General features: G+C 33.6%; 1 protein-coding gene across 1 annotated transcript; it reads left to right on the plus strand.

Annotated features, from left to right (window-relative positions):
- Positions 1-14,507: 14,507 nt before the first annotated feature.
- LOC133194725 (uncharacterized) lies at positions 14,508-18,852 on the plus strand. Its single transcript, XM_061330631.1, has 3 exons — positions 14,508-15,613; positions 17,898-18,008; positions 18,457-18,852. The coding sequence occupies exons 1-3, from the start codon at positions 14,554-14,556 to the stop codon at positions 18,633-18,635; spliced, it is 1,350 nt and encodes a 449-aa protein (XP_061186615.1). The 5' UTR covers positions 14,508-14,553; the 3' UTR covers positions 18,636-18,852.
- Positions 18,853-19,315: the final 463 nt, after the last annotated feature.

A 19,315-nucleotide genomic window follows, 5' to 3' on the forward strand; every position in this document is an offset into this window, starting at 1 on the left:
TCAAACTCAAAGGTCAAGGTCAATAGGCTATAATTGTTGGTATCTAAAGAAAGGGCTTGTAACAAGGATAACACATGTGAAGAATGAAAGCTCTAGCGTCAACTGTTCAAAAGTTATGGCCAAGGTTAAAGTTTTCCAAAAGTAGGTCAAACTCCAAGGTTGAGGTCAAAGGGTCAAAGTTGTTGGTATCCAAAGGAAGGTCTTGTCACAAGAATGACATATCTGAAGATTGAAAGCCCTAGCACCAACCGTTCAAAAGATGTGGCCAATGTTAAAGTTTTTCAAAAGTAGGTCAAACTCGTAGGTCAAGGTTAAAGGGTCAAAGGTGTTATTATTATTGGGCTTTCAGACTTCACATGTGTAATCCTTGTGTGAAGACCTTTCTTTGGATACTTTTGGAAAACTTTAACCTTGGCCATAACTTTTGAACAATTGGTACTTGGGCTTTCATATTTCACGTGTATTCCTTGTGAGAAGACCTTTCTTTGGATACCAACAACTTTGACCCTTTGACCTTGAAGTTTGACCTACTTTTGGAAAACTTTAACCTTGGCCAAAACTTTTGAACAGTTGGTGCTAGGTGTTTCATAATTCACATATGTAATCCTTGTGAGAAGACCTTTCTTTGGATACCAACAACTTTGACCCTTTGACCTTGAACTTGGAGTTTGACCTACTTCTGGAAAATTTTAACCTCGGCCATAACTTTTGAACAGTTGGTGCTAGGGCTTTCATACTTCACATATGTATTTCTTGTGAGAAGGCCTTTCCTTGGGCACCATTAATTTTGACCTTGACCTTCATGTTGGACTTACTTTTGAAAAACTTTAACCTTTTCCGTATATATTCAATGGTTGCTGCTGGGCTTTCATATTTCACAAGTATATTCCTCGAGACAAGACCTTACTATGGGTACCAACATATTTGATTTGCATTTGAGAGAGTTTAACTTTGACCATAAGTTGCCATACGGGGGCATCAGTGTTTCACAAACACATCTTGTTTACTATTGCTTTAGTTATCGCAATAACCATAATGACATGATAAGCATTCAGTAAACCTAAAGAATAGTAAAAGACTTGTACAAATAATAATACAATTCATATCGAGTGTTGATTGCGGCTTTTCTTTAATTTTCGGTTGCGAGCATGGGACTCTTGAGGTGTTGGATAAGATCAAGTTCAATTTATTCTCCCAAACCAAAATATTGGTATATGGGGTACATTAATAACATATATACATTTTATACAAATTGGTTAGAGGTACATACACGTATACAATACAAAAAGATGACAGAAAATAAGTATAAATGTTAAAAAGAAAATAGAGAGAAGGAAATAAATCAAGGAGGACTGACAGCATCATAAATTTTTAAAATAAACGTAGTTTTTATCAGGGTTTTTTTCGTTTTTAGTTGACATTAGTTCCATGAATTTAACAACATTTGACCTGCAAGAATAATAATTGCCTAGGTATTTTTTCTTTCATTATCTGAAGCTTTACATTCTAGGTTATAATGGAATTCGTTAGCAATTTGAGAATTATTACAGAGTGTACAGATTCTGTCCGAAAGTGGTACACCATACCATCTTTCAGTTTCTACTAGTAGATGATGATTTGCAGTACGAAATCATAAAAGTATTTTTCTAAGTTTCGGAGATAGCTTATCAATATAATTTCTTATCAATATAATTTTCAAATTTTAAAACATATCATTGTTATTTATCTAGTCTAATTTTTGACCCATTCTTACAATGTTAGCTCCACCTCGCATGCATACTGTTACGGGGTTCGTTTTGCTCTCTTAATTCTTGGAAATAAAAGATGTAGTAGTTTTTATATAATTTATTGGAAGTCTATCATTCATCAAAATATGGCACATGCACTGCACTTAGTAACCTTATTCAGGTTGATAGTTGTTTTCTTTCCTTATTCAGGAACGTTGCCTTATTCAGGACTTTCTTGGCACTAATTTCCTTATTCAGGAACTATGTTCTTATTCAGAACCAAGCGAGCCAACAGACTGACTAAAACAATACAAATCATGATTTATATACATATGATAAAGATCACGTGATTAAAATCAACATAAAGCGACATATATACAAAGAACGATAAACATTAAAGTACAAAAATAAACATCAAAATTATTATTAGTCACTGTTTATAAAGTCCATAACAATACCTAATGTTTAATCAAGTGAAGGTATTAAAGTGTAAATTCTCTATATTTGGAAAGAAATAAGGACAAAAAAACATAGAATTATTTTATTGTATTACAGTTTAAAATCCTTTTAACATTTAAAGCTATACACGCTATAACTTGCGTCAGTTAAAAATAAAGTTGGAAATTTATTTATTTTGTTTACAAATAAAGTTACGAAATTATCGTAAATTACACAATTGGAAATGAACGCATTATAAAGATCTCAAATTATAATTATTTATTATCCTAATAGGAAAGTAATGCCTCTATCTAAATTCATGCATCATGTGATACTGTCGCTACTTTTAGATTGATAAACAAAAATGGCGTCAAGAAAACGAGGTAGGCCGTTTGGTATACAAAATAATTTTTGACATGGATGACATAGTTACGTTTAATGCTTAAAGATACTTATCTTTGAAAACAACCAGTATTAACCATCTACTCTGTTATGACAGATATTAACTTTTATTCAAAATCGTAATCAAAATACAACGTACCTCATTGTCTATGATTTCCCGCGGACATGCGTGTCTGTATACTGTTTACACACTTCCTTCATCAATCTATACTACTATATTAAAATAATAGACTCGAATTTTTGGCCTTTAATACCGATAAATCGGAAGAGTACTGTATTTTGTTTTATATATTTTAAACATAATTGGTACTTGAAGATTACCAATTTGTTTTTATTTTTTCTCAATTAGCCTTCGCTAATTAATAATCAACGAAAATTCCACAAAAAAATCCGGAAATCATCTGGATTTTTTTGGATTTTACAATCTTGCGCACTCGCATTACATTCACGCTAAATCACGGTGTTCAAATCAGAGAAGACAAAAGAAGTACTAAGTAGATATATATTTGTTATTTTATAATTTCTCTAATAAGAAATAAGAAATCATAAATATATATGAACAAAATATATAGCAAATTTCCAATGAAAATTTACACGTATTTGTATTATCTTTCTGAGTTTATCCATACAAATGTGATATTGTGGCCAAGTGGGTAATCATTCGCCATCTCGGAGACACATTTATTATATGTTATTTATGTCTCTGGCCATCTCAACGGGGGCAAAAAGCTCATGATCGTAGGAGCAATATTATTATAACTACCCGATTTTATTTTATCCTTCCTTTCTTTTATGCTCTTTTGAGGGGAAGGGGGGGGGGGGGGTGTTACAACTCCAGCTTGAATCACATCTTAGTGAAGTAGGCATTCTTTTTCCGCATAAAATTACAATAACATTATTTTCATTTCTTAACTTTGAAATAAATCGAAGTAATTAAATAACGTCAATGTAACCGATATTTTCAATTTAAAATGTGTCTAAATGATTGCAACTTGAATTTGTTCGCCATGTTTACTATTACATGTACCTTCACTGCTGAAATTTATAACGCGGTAAATATGAAACATAAACTAAGGGCAAAGAAATATTTGATTCCACGCAAAAAATTCACATTATATTTCTTAGAAGTGTAGTGAAATCAATAGCATTATTGTAGGTTTATAGCTTTGTTATGTAAATACATGTAATGACCTCTGACCCTGGTCTGTCAACAATACGGTGAACACCCCCTGCAATGCTTGCGCCGTGCATTTCCCACGTGAACCATCAAAGAAAGCATTTTATTGTTTATATTTAAATTCACCTCTAAAAATTTCTTTAACTTTCAAAAAAGTGGGTGAAATATGTAAATTATTGTTATTGATCTTCAGTACGTTATATAGAAGGGACAGCCTGTTCTTCTAAATATGTAAAGGTTGTCATGGTAACTACGCTTGATAGGTAGTCTGAAGTCAGCCCTTGCGGTCCGTACAGTCTTCATTCTTCATTCTATCAATGAAGCTATTCTTATCGATCGTTTGTAAAATATAATCCATGCATAGTAAATCTCAAAACTATGAGGTGGGACAAAATTAAGATCGTAAAAAATATTTATTCATTGATGAAATGAATTATATTTAATCGTAGCAAACAAACTAACGCTTTATTATGGCACGCCGATTGCTTCAAAATTATTTTCTGCAGGACCTAAAACAAAAATTACACGAGTAAGTAAAAACTTACACAAAGTGAGGAAAATATACACGAAGCTATTGAAATTTACACAAACTATAGAAAAACTGCACAATCAACAAAATATTTACACGATATAGTGAGGAAATTACACAAACGTAAAAACGAAAACTGCACGAGTGAGAATACAACATCGACATAATATGCTACGCATCCCCATTGCGCACATTTCATTAATATTCATTAGAGAACAGTTCAATGTGGTTTGGATGCTTGAAACATACTATAAAATTTTTACAAAAGGAGGAGTAACATGTTGGTAATCTTTTTAAAAAAGATTCTTTTAAAATTCCACTAGACTCTCAAGAATAATATGTACAACGTATATTATACACGTAGATAAATTGACAGGCACACAATCTTAAACTTGTAGTATATGAACAACCCCGAATAAAAAACATTCTTCACAGAATACTTGTATAGGTAACGTAAAAAAAGGAGATGCATATTACCAGTTGTGTGTTTAATTATTGGATTTTTTAAAGTATGTCATTCCTCTATTTTTAGCAATTTCTTTTGAAAGATTAAAACAATGACATATAGGCCTAAATAAAAATAAATAAAACATGTGATATAATACAGGAGAGTTAACAACAAATCAAACTCTTCTCCTCCTCCACCTACTGTGTGCACTTTTGGTAATAATCAAGGATGTGCATGCTTGACCTTTTCATACAGAGATCCTTCCCTGCTGGTTGTGGAACGAAAGACACATGTACGCTAATCGATTTATAGCTATTTGACACACCAATAATACCTTTTGATTAAAGATTATATTACTAGCAATTCATAAATTTTTTTTGAAGCAATGTTGCGATCATCTGGGTTGTGGAATTTGACCGAAAACTTTTTGGAAGTCAACAGTAAAGAAAATCGAGCAAATATTAATTGTGCAACTTAAATTTTAATATTGAAACGCATATCTCACTTTTTGGTATATGTATGTAACAAAGTACATGTAGTACATGTAGTCTTAACTTTTGAGCAACGTGTGGTGATTTCATAAAAACTCCATGAAAATGTAGAAAAAATATACAGTCGTTTTTCTTATGTAAATTAAAGTTTAATTTATGTTGTTTTTAATGTATCGGCGGTAGTCTATTTTGAATAGTTAAAATGCATATAAAGGAGTTAAGAAAATTTAAAATTATAAAATACAGGCAAGTAGTATCGTTTTTGAAAGCGGGGGAGGGGGGGGAGAGTCAGATTTTTTTTTTTTTTTGGACAACCTACCTGAAAAAACAAAACAAGTATTTTCGAAACACATTATAATACCAAATTACTTTGATTTAAACTATCCTACAACAAAGGGAGGGGGCAACCAGCTTTTCAGTGGAAATTTACAATAGAAGTAGGTTATGTTTGGAAAAAAAGTGGGGGGGGGGGGGCAGACCCCTCCTGATGCTACGTGCCTGAAATATTTTCTAAGAATTTAAGGGTACATAATATAGTATATCGAAATCAGGATTGCAATTCAACTGAACTGTAACGATATTGTAAGACCAAATTCAAGAAGACAAACAAGATGAACTTAATTAGCTGGGACTTGGCTACACATGCACATTTATTTTCAATGCAGATTTTGACAATAATAAACACACGGTAATAAAACAAAGATTTCTTGAGGTTTATATTCATCATATGTTTTCTTATATTTATTCGTAGTCATGCTCGAAGTAAAACAAGACCTGGTTGATGCCATTGATACACATGTACAATATTGCTATAAAGCAAACTTTTTAATTATTTGTACATGTATACGTACAAAATACAAATTGCATAGATTAGGCTTTTTAACTCATAATCTGATTTTTCAAAAACGTTAGATATGCACATGAATAGTCTTTTAAAAAGTGAATCTTGTATCAAATATGTTCCTTGAATGTTATTGAAGATTATTTTCATTTTATAATTATACAGTCATGTTCTTTTTATAATGACTATAGATTTGGGTAAAAAAGTGTTACCCTATTACAAAAACTTAGTGTTCGGAAAATAATTAAAATTTTATGCATACGAATTCGAAATGTAAAGAGAAATTGTTGTCTTGGAAAATATTTGTCAAACCTCGAGCTCCATATAGAACATGATTTATTTGCATTATTTAAGAGCGATACAGCACATTCTTTGTTCTTTCTATTTATTATAATATCCATTCCCATTTTCTTATTTGTAACATTGTACGTAGATGTATTTAGTAATTCACTATGTTTTAAAATTTCTGATGTGTCATTATGGTCCTTAATAAATACATAGATCCACGAACCAGATCCGCCACTGTTGATATGTTTTACCGGTGCCAGGATCATTTGAGTAGAGTTTTGTTATTTCATTTGGACAAATTTTAAGTAACAAAACAGAAAACCGCATGTACTAAAGCACATAGAGTATATATATTTTCCCTTTATCTGGTCCTATTTATTAAAAGTGAAAACATTTATCAAGTAATCGCCATTACGAATGAGGGTAACGCTTAAGGCCGGTTTACACTGTAATACATGTCGTATACAACTTTTGTAATATATTCCTTACATGTATACATGGTAAAACAGGTTTACAATCCATTCTATTGCTATTTATATTAAACAAACGAAACGCCCCTTTGAAGAAGTACAAGGAAGAGGAAGAAAGTTATTTTAATGTGCATTTTGATAATTCCATTTGCAATCACTGCTGTACCTGCAAAGAAGATCTAGAGGTAGGCCATGGGTCAGACAATGGATCGGGAGGAGGGATCACTATGGTGCATATCATGCTCATGTTAAAGAACTAACCCCTATTTTAAGATTTTCTAGAAATTTTTTGCGAATAGATATATGGCAGATTTTGATGATCTTCTAAGATCACTTGCTAGATTCCTTGATAATCTACCTTAACTGAAAAAAAAAATTAAATATATTTGGGGATGTATATACATGTACATGTATGGCAATATATCATCTCTTCTGTTCTTTGATATGCATATATGTATCTTTCCAGTTTCTTGACTATTATTATAACATATACAATATGTATCTTCAGTATATCTATCAATGATTATACAATTAAGCACTGCTCATTATATTTAAGATCAGGTTTGTTCTATCATTTGGATCTTCCTCCTTCTTTTGTTTCATGTTTGTAAATCTTTTTTGCTCCCCCGGGGGCCCAAATTGGATAAATAAAATCCTGCATCTTGTATCTTCTGGACGTATAGTGTCCCCATTTATAAAAAAGCGGGACACATTAATGAGAGATTCAATTTTACCAGCAGAACGTTTGCTCTTACACTGCGTTTTTCTTTTTTTTTTTAAAATTTTTTTTATGGCCACTGGTAATATAAAATTAACCGTCTATTTGAAAAACATTTAAGGAGGAATGCTACATATGCACCAATTTTTTATTTGATGGATCTTCAAAACATCCATTTTAAACTAAGGTTTTAGCATTGAAAGATTGATATTCGCTCTTAATTATTTTATAAGATTTGTTTCATATTTTTCAGCGAAAATGTAACCAAAAAAAAAAAAAAAAAACATTTAAAATTTGAACAAGCCATAACTCAGGTACATATACACGTATAAAAATGTTGAAGTATTCTTTTATAAAATTGAATTGATTAGTGAAGCATTAATAGATCACCCAAATCCCAGACCACTGATTGGCCAGAGAGAGAGAGAGAGAGAGAGTCTCATACGACTTGCTGTACAGAATAGAGACACGCTCTATTCGAACGCGCGGAATATATGACTCCGGAGAGGTTTAAATTCCGTGTAATAGCGCCGTACACACGGTAGCATTTTGCTGTATACGACAAGGTTTATACAGCTTGCTTTACCGTGTAAACTGGCCTTTACCCTTAGGAATGTCTTGTTTTTTATTGAGTAGTTTATGACAGAAAATATGCGATATCATGGAAGGAATTCATAATAGTGTAGGCTACAGATGTCCAACCAAAATTGATATTCTCATATTTTATAAGTAAAGATACATGTATAATTAGAAATAAAATATTTTTTATGTTTGACTTTAAAAACATACTGTGTATATCTAAGGTCAGGTAATTCCCATTTTTTAATCTTTTTGAAAATAAAAAATATATCCAGCCAACTGAATAATTTCCTATTCCTTAATGAAAAAAATCTGCCCAAATGAATTCATAATTAGTACAAATGAGAAGTACCAAAATAAATTCTACAATTTAATAATTATAATCAGCAATGATTCTGCCATCATTTTCATGAAGAATCCACGTTATTAGTTGTTTTATTACGCATGTATTAATTTTATTTTATACAAGTACTTTCCGTTAAAGTTGTATCTATAAGTTAGAGAATTTTAAAAGACCATAGAGCGTATTACTTTTAGTTCGGAGTCGAGTGCATCATATGCAATGGTACTTTTTTTCCCCGCATTATAACACAAACATGCAATTCCTTTCTTGTCACAATTTATGTTCGGCATCATATAATACCTCCATATTTTGGCTAGGATCTCGGTCAATATAAGAAAAATATAATATCTCCGAACAACTTTTAAATTTTTTCACACAGTTCACAAGAAAACATTTCATTCGTTCGACTGGCATTAGCTAGAAATCGGATCGAGTTTTAGCAAAGAAATAAAGAAGCAAACAAACATGCATATCATCGTCAAAGCCATTTTCTCTCGATTACACCCAGCATTCATGAAGAGATAAAGAGTACAGAAAACCAAGAACACAATGAATATTCTATGTGCATAATAATGATATGCGCAGCTGTATGCGCAGTAAAATTGTTTGTGTAATTTTTAGTTTCCTCTACTCGTGCAGTTTTTGATTTTACGTTTGTGCATTTTATACCCCTTAATCGTGTAAAAAATTTCGGATTCGTGTATTTTTCGTTATGTTTGTGTTAAAATCTTTCAAACTATTGCAATTTTTACCGATACGTGCATTTTTATTTTACTCGTGTATATTTTTCATCAAGCTCGTGTATAAAATCGTGATCGTTGTGCAGAAAATAATTTTGAAGCAATCGGCGTGCCATACTTTATTAAATCGCCACAAGAAAAAATACACCAGCGTAAAAACAAGTCTTCTTCAGCAGCCATGACAGTTCTCAAGTGATGTAATGACTTTTGATTGAAAACGTTTAATACTGCAGTAGATTACCTTTTGTTATCACTAAACAGATATATAAATGTTTATGAGGTATGTATTTTATTTTTGCTGCATTATTTACGTATGAAGTAAGAAAAATTCCCATATTCAGTTCAAGATCCCGCACCCAAATTCTCATTGGCTGTCCCAAAATAAAATCGGTCAAGGTCAGTAAACTCAGACTTTACTAAATATTTTGGAAAAAATTATGTTCTGAATAATTACATCAGAAACATTTATTTTAAAATGTTTCTGATTACATTGTATGATTTCATTTAAAAAATGGATATGATATTGTATGATCCAAAAAGAGTTGTCCCCCCCCCCACCCCCCAGGAAAAGGCTTCATTATTGCAGCAAGAAGTAATTTCAAGTTCCTTCTTTCCTACTTAGCTTGGTTTATCTAATAATAATGATAATTTATGTTTCCCATATATTTTATACTGTACTAATTCAAGGATATCACATTAATTTTTATCAAAACAGACAATTATGAGAGCATTTTCTTATATCATATATAAAGTACATTTGATATTCTTAATTTTTATTATGATCTCTTGTACAACCAGTATGTTTTTTTTTTTTGGGGGGGGGGGGGGTATTTGCAAGATAATCTGTTCTGCTTCACATCTGCTAAATTGTGTAAAAATACCAGTGTAGCACATTTGTCCATTTTCATTTCTGCTTTAACAGTTATATACATGTCTATTACCTATGTATATATAAAGTATAATTATGTATAAGCAGTGCTTAACTCTTTTATTGTTGAGGTCGTATTTTGAACAAGTTGAGACCTGCAGTGTTAAGATTGTTACAAAATTTTTATACACCTTTAGTTTAATAACTGATTGTGTAAAAATACCAGCTTAGCACATTTCTTCATTTTCATTACTTTGCTTGATATGTATCAGCAGTGCTGAACTCTTTGTTGTTGTCATATTTTCAATAAATATCCATAATTTCTTTCATTAAATTTGTTTGGAAAGGTGAAATTTATGTAAGCTCCGGCGTGATTCTAACTCAGGACTTGATTTATAGCTAACTGGTGGTCAAAGCCATTTTGCGCTACGCCGTTACGCAACAATTTTGCAAAAAAACAAAAACAAAACAAAACAAAAAAAAAACCAAAAAACAACAACAACAACAAAACAAAAACCAAACAAACAAAAAACAAAACAAAACAAAAACAAAAACCCCCTCAGAATTATATTCACATTCATTGGTTATCTCAAAAGTAAGTTACAATATGAATGGTTCGTTGTATTTATTTTGTAAATCTCCGATATGCACATGGATGCATTCATAACAATGTCAACCCGTGCACGCACGGGTCAAAGTCTAGTATTCATGAAAAAGATGAATTCTTAAATGCAGATCTTGCTTAATTGTTTTGTAATTACAACGACTTATTTAGTAAAACTTTGTGGAAAGTAATTTTTTTTTTTATTATACATCATGTTTTTCAGATCATTTAATCATTTTGTTTCACATAAAAAAAATCGCGTTTATATAGCGTGTATATCTTTAAATTTTGTGCCAAAGAGGGTGTTGCAGAAACTCGCGATTATTCCCTAAATCGAGAAGGACATTTAAATACGACGACGCATGAAGAGTTATTTCTAAATATAGATAATGCTACGTAGATGACTTTATTTATACAGCGGGTATGTCCAGCTTGTTACATCCTTTTTACATTTCCCCTATTCAATTTGTACATTTTTGGTATCTGCTTAGGATATTTTACGTACTTTAATCAAGTTGTATTTTGACCGGTAAAAAGCCATGGAGAGAAAAATAATTTTAGGAAACAGGAGTGATGTATAATAAGAACGTTATTTTTCTGATAAATCTCTTTTAAAAGTTTTATATTCGTTGAATGAGTTTTTAGATTAATATACAAGAATGCAGGACGTGATTATGGGGAAACTTACAAGGCTTGGGGGTGGATCCTACCGTTTATAAAAAGAAGGGGAAAAAACGATAGGAATCTTGAAAAAAATACGAACATGTATGGAATGTAAGAAAAAATAACTGACAGGACATTGGCATCAGGAACTGCTCTTTAATATCGAAAATCGCTATTGTATTAAAAAAGAATTTCTAAATAAAATTAAAATAATTTCCACATGTAAAAGACCCTAAAATATCAGGGAAATTGAATGCTTTGACATCTGAAGAAAGTCCCAGTAAAAATAAAAAGTATATTTATTTCTCTGTTCATCTGTGTAGAAATCAATAATGGCCACTACCGAAGTTGTTAAAGTTCACATTCTCTAGGTATACATTTAATCATTATGAAAACCACTCTCCATAAATTAAGTCTCTAAGCCAAGGGGTCATGAAGTTTTGTGCCCATCAGTTCTTGGCGCTCAGATACACAGACACCTGAAGTCCCCCCCCCCTTTTTTAATGGAAAAAAATAGAAAGATCTTATAAATTCTCACAAATATTAGATTTCCCCGTCGATCAGTCAAGTTTCCTTCTATGCATGCAAGCAGACTGAACTTTTCTCACTTTTAGAGATTAGCCATATATACGGTATACTAAAAAATACATATTAATTTAATATTTTCATTTCATTTAATTAAATATAATCTCTTAACATGATGAAAAAGAACAATCTGCTTGCATAGAACAAAATATGAATGTGATTGACGGGGAAGTCTCAAATTTATGAGAAATAATATGCTCTTACAATTGTTAATTAATGGGAGGGGGTGTCTTCAGGTGCCTGTGGTCAGAAAGGGAGAGGGGTTATGTCAGTGACCAAATTACATTGATATCTAATAATATAGATATACATATATTTTTAGAATAGTAAGACGAAATTATTAGTGATATTAGAATTTTTATTTAAAAAAAATATTTAAACAAAATGTGTTTGTGAAACACTGATGGCCCCGTATTGCAGCTTATGGCAGAGGTTAAAGTTTCTCAAATGCAAGTCAAAATCCAGGCCAAAAAATAAAAAATGATGGTACCCTAACAAAGTCCTTGTCTCGAGGAATATACCTGTAAAATTTGAAAGCCCTAGCTGCAACTGTTCAAAAGTTATGGCGAAGGTTAAAGTTTTTTAAAAGTAAGTAAAACGTCAAGGTCAAGATCAAAGTTGTTGGTATCCAAAGGAAGGTCTTGTTACAAGGATTAAATATGTGAAGTATGGAAGCCCTAGCCCCAACCATTCAAAAGTTATGGCCAAGGTTAAAGTTTTTAGAAAGTAGGTCAAACTCCTATGTCAAGGTCAAAGGGTCAAAGTGGTTGGTATCCAAAGGAAGGTCTTGTCACAATGATTACATATGTGAAGTATGAAAGCTCTAGCACCAACCATTCAAAAGTTATGGCCAAGGTTAAAATTTTCAAAAGTAGGCCAAACTCCTGTGTCAAGGAAAAAGGGTCAAAGTGGTTGGTATCCACAGGAAGGTCATGTCACAAGGATTACACATGTGAAGTATGAAAGCCCTAGCATCAACCATTCAAAAGTTATGGCCACTCATAAAATTTTTCAAGTAGGTCATACTCCTAGGTCAAGGTGAAAAGGTCAAAGTGGTTGGTATCCAAAGGAAGGTCTTGTCACAAGAATTACACATGTGAAGTTTGAAACCCCAAGCACCAAATGTACAAAAGTTATGGCCAAGGTTAAAGTTCTTCAAAGGTAAGTTAAACTCCAAAAGGTCAAGGTCAAAAGGTCACAGTTGTTGGTATCCAAAGGAAGACCTTGTCACAAAGAATACACATGTGAAGTTTGAAACCCCAAGCACCAAATGTTCAGAAGTTATGGCCAAGGTTAATGTCTCATAAAATTTTGCAAAAGTGGTTCAATCTCCGAGGTCAAGGTCAAATATGATGGTACCCAAAGAAAGGTCTTGTCACAAGGAATACACATGTGAAATATGAAAGTCATAGCACCAACAAATCAAAAGTTATGGGCAAGGGTAAAGTTGACAACAGACAGACAGACAAACAGACGAGTAGACAGACAGGACAAAAACAATATACCCCCGGGATCTTTCGATCCAGAGGTATAAAAAAGAATAACATTAAAAAACAAGATGTGTTTGTGAAACACTGATGCCCCCGTATGGCAGCTTATGGCGAAGGTTAAAGTTTCTTCAAATGCAAGTCAAAATCCAGGCCAAAAGATAAAAAATGTTGATACCCAAAGAAAGGTCTTGTCTCGAGGAATACACCTGTGAAATTTGAAAGACCTAGATACAACTGTTCAAAAGTTATGGCGAAGGTTAAAGTTTTTTAAATAAAAGTCAAACGTCAAAATCAAGGTCAAAGTGGTTGGTATCGAAAGGAAGATCTTGTCACAAGGATTACATATGTGAAGTATGAAAGCCCTAGCACCAACCATTCAAAAGTTATGGCCAAGGTTAAAGTTTTTCAAAAGTAGGTCAAACTCCCAGGTCAAGGTCAAAGGGTCAAAGTGGTTGATATCCAGAGGAAGGTCTTGTCACAAGGAATACACATGTGAAGTTTGAAACCCTAACCACCAACTGTTCAAAAGTTATGGCCAAGGTTAAAGTTTTTCAAAAGTAAGTCAAACTCCAAGGTCAAGGTCAAAAGGTCAAAGTTGTTGGTATCCAGAGGAAGGCCTTGTCACAAAGAATACACATGTGAAGTTTGAAACCCCAAGCACCAACTGTTCAGAAGTTATGGCCAAGGTTAAAGTCTCATAAAATTTTGCAAAAGTGGGTCAAACTCCAAGGTCAAGGTCAAAAATGATGGTACCCAAAGAAAGGTCTTGTCACAAGGAATACACATGTGAAATATGAAAGTCATAGCTCCAACCAATCAAAAGTTATGGGCAAGGTTAAAGTTGACAACAGACAGACAGACAAACGGACAAACAGATAAACAGACAAACAGACAGACAGGACAAAAACAATATACATGTACCCCCAAGATCTTTCGATCCGGGGGCATAAAAAAAGAAGAGGGTGCATCGTTGAAGATCCATTCCACATAGCCTAATGCGGATTCCATTGTGTTAGATCGAGAATGTTCTTTCATTTCGTCTGCCATTAAAAATATCCGGTTGTTGTCTGCAACGATTACGTGTGACCGTGTGTGTCGCACACTGAAACTCAGGAAGATATATCGTTATCGAATATTCTATTCTCTAATCTTATGCCAGTGATGGTGTTAAAATTTCGAGGACATTATTTGTCTGTTTTAGTGTCTATTCTGGTGACACAGTTTCCTATCGTACTTTCGGAGTTAAAATTGAACACTATTTCAAAGAGAAGTGCTCCTGGACAAAAGTCATGGTGGGCCAAGGAGATAACGTCAGATATATATGTGGCAGGTAGACTCTCAGAAAGAGAAATAAAGTACGCTGCAGAGGCCGGATTTAAAAGTATCCTGTCATTGTTTCCATATGCTGATGACGAAGGGTATGATTTCGGGGGTGAATATTTACCTACCACTAAAGAAGCTAAACAAATTGCTGAACTCGCTGGTCTGCAATATACCACTGCGCTAGGCCCATATGATGACTGGGCACAGTTTGAATCGGTCCAAAAAGTGGGCAGCATCTTATCAAATTTGCCTCGGCCAGTATTGGCGCATTGTGACAGGGGGTACACAATATCTTTTGATGTCATTATGTACCTGGTCAACAGAACAAAACTTGAATCCAACTTTACACCAAAAGTTGATGCCAAGAAATTTTTCGACATGACAAAAGTATTAGGCATGGATTTCAACATGGACTGCGTCAAAGACACTCTGGCAACCATTACAGGTGATAAGGTTAAAAGTGAATACATCCCAGAGCTGGAGAATGAGCCTGAGGAATGGTACGACTATTGGCATGCCGCTCCTGTCTATAAGAATTGGTATACTGCAGGACAGATATTGACAAGTCATATCAGCATGATCAAACAGGCTGGCTTTAAAGCTGTAGTTAATCTACGTACACAAAGAGAGACAGTCACGCTTCTCAATGTTAAGGATGTGCCGTGTAAACCTGTGGAAAACTCTGACCTAGAATTGCGTCAAAGTATCAACTCACTGAAAGCAAATGTCATAGACAAGAACAAACCCAACACCTACATCTCCCCTGAATCGCCATACAACTTTGCCACCAGTAACCCCGCTGAATTTGGAGACGAGACAGGATATAATGAGAACCTAGAGAAAGAGGCATTCCAAAAACACAACTTTCCTTACTACTTCATGCCATTAGGTAACCATAACTCCATTTTAATCATTTAATAAAAAGTTTTCTGATTGTCTGAACATTCATCAGCTTAATATGCCCTCTCGTTTTGGCATAAAATCTTTAAAAATTATTCTACAATCAAATGATAATGTTTTCTCAAAACCATATGTTCTTTGAAGAAAGTTTATTTATTATTTAAAAACACACATATTTGGGTTTTTGAATAATAAGTATTTCATTAATGATATCAAAGTATTGCTAATGACACTGTCAGTCTGAATACATTAAAATGCGGTTGATATTGGTCTTAGTTTCTAGAAACTTCTGCCATATCTTATGCGATAAATAATTAGATATAGCCCTAGTACAAAAGGTAGCGAGGCTGGAATTGTAGTTAGAGAAAGAAAGAGGGAGAAGAGATTGTATTTATCAAACACTTTTGTTTGGACTGAATACTTTCATTTAATGATACCACTAGGGGCGCTTATTATTATTAGTCTCTCCAAACCGACTGGCTAAAAATGGCCCGACTGAAAGCCTTTTCTAGCCTCCACGAAACGATAATTTTTTTCTTTTTATTCCTGAATTTTCTCATCCCATCATCACGTATGTTGACATTTTCTAGGGAGAAAAATGCCCCACCTACCTAGGCTACCGAGCCATTTCTTTTTTCCCTGAGTTGGGAGAGGGCAAACAAACAATTATTTTAAAGAGGACCTTGTCATTTATTGTTTTTTTTTTCTAGGAAAGTAAAAGGAATAAAAAAATGTTGTTAACCAACTAACATTTATAGACTTTTTATGCTTAAACATTTCCACGTTCCCTTACAGTTATTGTTGAGGACAGACTGGGTAGTAAAAATGATTGACGAAAAAATTAATATAAAGTACAATGTATGAGTAGACCTTAAAGGGGCTTGGACACAGACTTGAAGCTAATATTTTCTAGAATTTTCAGTATAGTATCATAACGTATATGTTGCTAGAACACCGAAATATAATGAAGGCATGTTTAGAAACTTTCATTTAGAAATTATTAAAACTATGAATTTCGAGACGTGTTTGATTGACACATATCCTTACACTTTCACGAAGTAAACTTTATCCTTAATACTTAAAGAAAAATAGAAATTTTGTCGTGTATTAGTGAAAAATATTAAAATCATAACCCAGAAATGTGAGAAAGCAAAACAAACTCAACAGTATTGACAGTCCGTGCTCAGTGATATGTGCAGAGTACTAAGTATACAGTTTGAACACACCCGGTAAAACGTAAACATTAACAATAACAGAGCTCGTGCCCTGTTTACAAACATGCAGTTAACACATATGTTTGGCGTGATGTTATGTAGAACGTCGTTAATTGTCATTGAATTCTAAGAATATTTATTAACTTCAATTCATTACACTGAAATTATTTCTTGAATAATAATAGAAATTTAAAATAATAAATAAAACAAATATGCAATCTGTGTCCTGAACCCTTTAAGTGGGATTCTGCTCCCTCAGCTTCATTGTGTTTAGTGTACACAGGGCCCCCAATGCCCCCATACATAAGTTCTACCTTTTGCAATCGATATTTTATGTTTTTCTTTATTGAGTGCAGATTAAAGATAAAAAAATAAATACTCGTGTTTTCACCAAAAAATTGAAACCTTTTCGTGATGAAATTTTACAGTGATGTGCCTTTATTTTATTGGGCCCAAATTTTGATAGAAGGTGGGTTCGATTCTTTTTCCTTTTTTTTTGGGGGGGGGGGGGGGAGGGGGGTAACATGATTATGAAGAGGCTTACATGGGTAATATCTTCAGTCTAATCCAATTATTTTGATACATAATTAAATATGTTCAAATCAATGCGATATTTTCGTTAGTGAATCAAAATATTAACACGGCTCTGATTCGCGCACATTCGATTATCATCGGGAAGTACAATGTCCGATAACTTCTGCGGTAGCATCCCAAATATTATTGTACGAAACAATATGAGACACAGTCAATGTCAAGGCCTTGTTATGACCCTATACATGTGTGAGGTTCGTAATGAGAAGATGGTATCTTAGCAGGCACCTTGACATTATATATATTTTTCTCATCACAAAAAAATAAACGTTTTTATTTTTTAAATACCCATACCTAATAAATCATAAAGATTAGGTGGTCATATTTTTTATGAGGCCAAATCTCACAAAAAACTCACATAATTCCAAACTATAAAAGTAGCAACAACAAACAAAACCAGTTAAACAGAACTAGGTTTAACGGTTTTAGTATTTATACTAATTTGATTTTTTTTCAACCTTTGTACAGATACTAACATTCCATTTACGACCAAATGGTTTGAGATGTACAAAGACCAACTGTTAGAGGCAGGGAAGAAAGGACCGGTCCTGGTACATTGCTGTAAGGCTCTTAGAGCAGGTATAACAAACTTTGATTTATTATCCCCCCATAGAATGACACGTGGATAAGTTGTCCAAATACTACAAGTTAGTAGTAGATTCAATTAACATGCCAGAAAGTTAAAACATTTTTTGATATTTGCCCTTTTCTTTCCAAAAGAACCGCACCTCGATAATTTATGCGATCTTTGCTGACATTCTTCCACATTACTAACCCCCCCCCCCCTTCACCCTTTCCATTGTAATCTTAGCTTGGAACGGAAAAAGGGGGGGGGGATTTCAAAATTTATGTTGGGTACATGTTTTATAATATCCAATCTGTAAATGGAATATTCCTACTCGATTGTATTTATAATTATGATTTAGAGTTAAAATAGTCAACATGTTGTATAATATCCAATCTGTAAAATGAATGGTCCTGCATAAGTTTATAATTATGATTTAAAATGATCATGGTGCGTTGACAGGTTACGTGGCCGTTCTGGCTGCAGCTGTTCAACACAATAAAGATCTGACCTGGGCCCTCCAGAGACTGGCGGAGCTCGGACTGGAGGTGGGACCTAATAACAGGAAAGACGTCCTGCATACCTACAAGGCGGTCTTAGACCCGGAGAATATTAACGTGACAGGCAGAGAAGATCTGTAGAAACAAACCACCGCGTTAGGATAATCTAAAATATTGATTAAAAAAGTAATATTTGTGCCATGTTTTACCATTATCTATTGAAAATATTGCTCATGTGCCATGTTTGACCATTAGCTGATTTTTTTTTTTTACTTTTGATATTGATTGTAAATTTCACATGATTGTTGTATAAAAGGGAAAACATTTAAAAAAGATAATTAAAAAAGGAAAAATCGTGGATTTGTTTGTGTTTTAGCTCCCCTGACCTTCATCTCCTCAAGAACGACAAAGGCATGGTTAATCACATAGATATGGAAGCATCCTCAGGCAATTTGTTTAAATCATAACCCCTCCGGGGGGGGGGGGAGGTAGCGTGAGTCCACAATAGCTAGGCAATCAAAGTTTTACATAGGAATATATAGGGAAAAAAATCTGTTGATGACTTACGGCTGGGCCATGTAGACTCAGGCTCATGTGCCTCTTTTTAGCTCACCTCGACGAAGTCAAAATGAGCTTATGCTATACCCCCGGCGTCGGTATTGGCGTTAGCGTCGGGTCCCGGTTAAAGTTTTAGGAGCAAGTCCATTCCCAAGTAACTATAAGCCCTACCTTGACCAAACTTGCATGGATGATGCATCTAGGATGGACACTACCACACTTGCTTCGGATGCTGGATCTGACCTAGATTTTCCAGTTGAGTG

The sequence above is a fragment of the Saccostrea echinata genome, unplaced genomic scaffold, assembly GCF_033153115.1.
Source record: "Saccostrea echinata isolate AGI-Se365-2 ecotype Australia unplaced genomic scaffold, CSIRO_AGI_Sech_v1 ptg000029l, whole genome shotgun sequence".
Taxonomy (NCBI): Eukaryota; Metazoa; Mollusca; class Bivalvia; order Ostreida; family Ostreidae; genus Saccostrea; species Saccostrea echinata.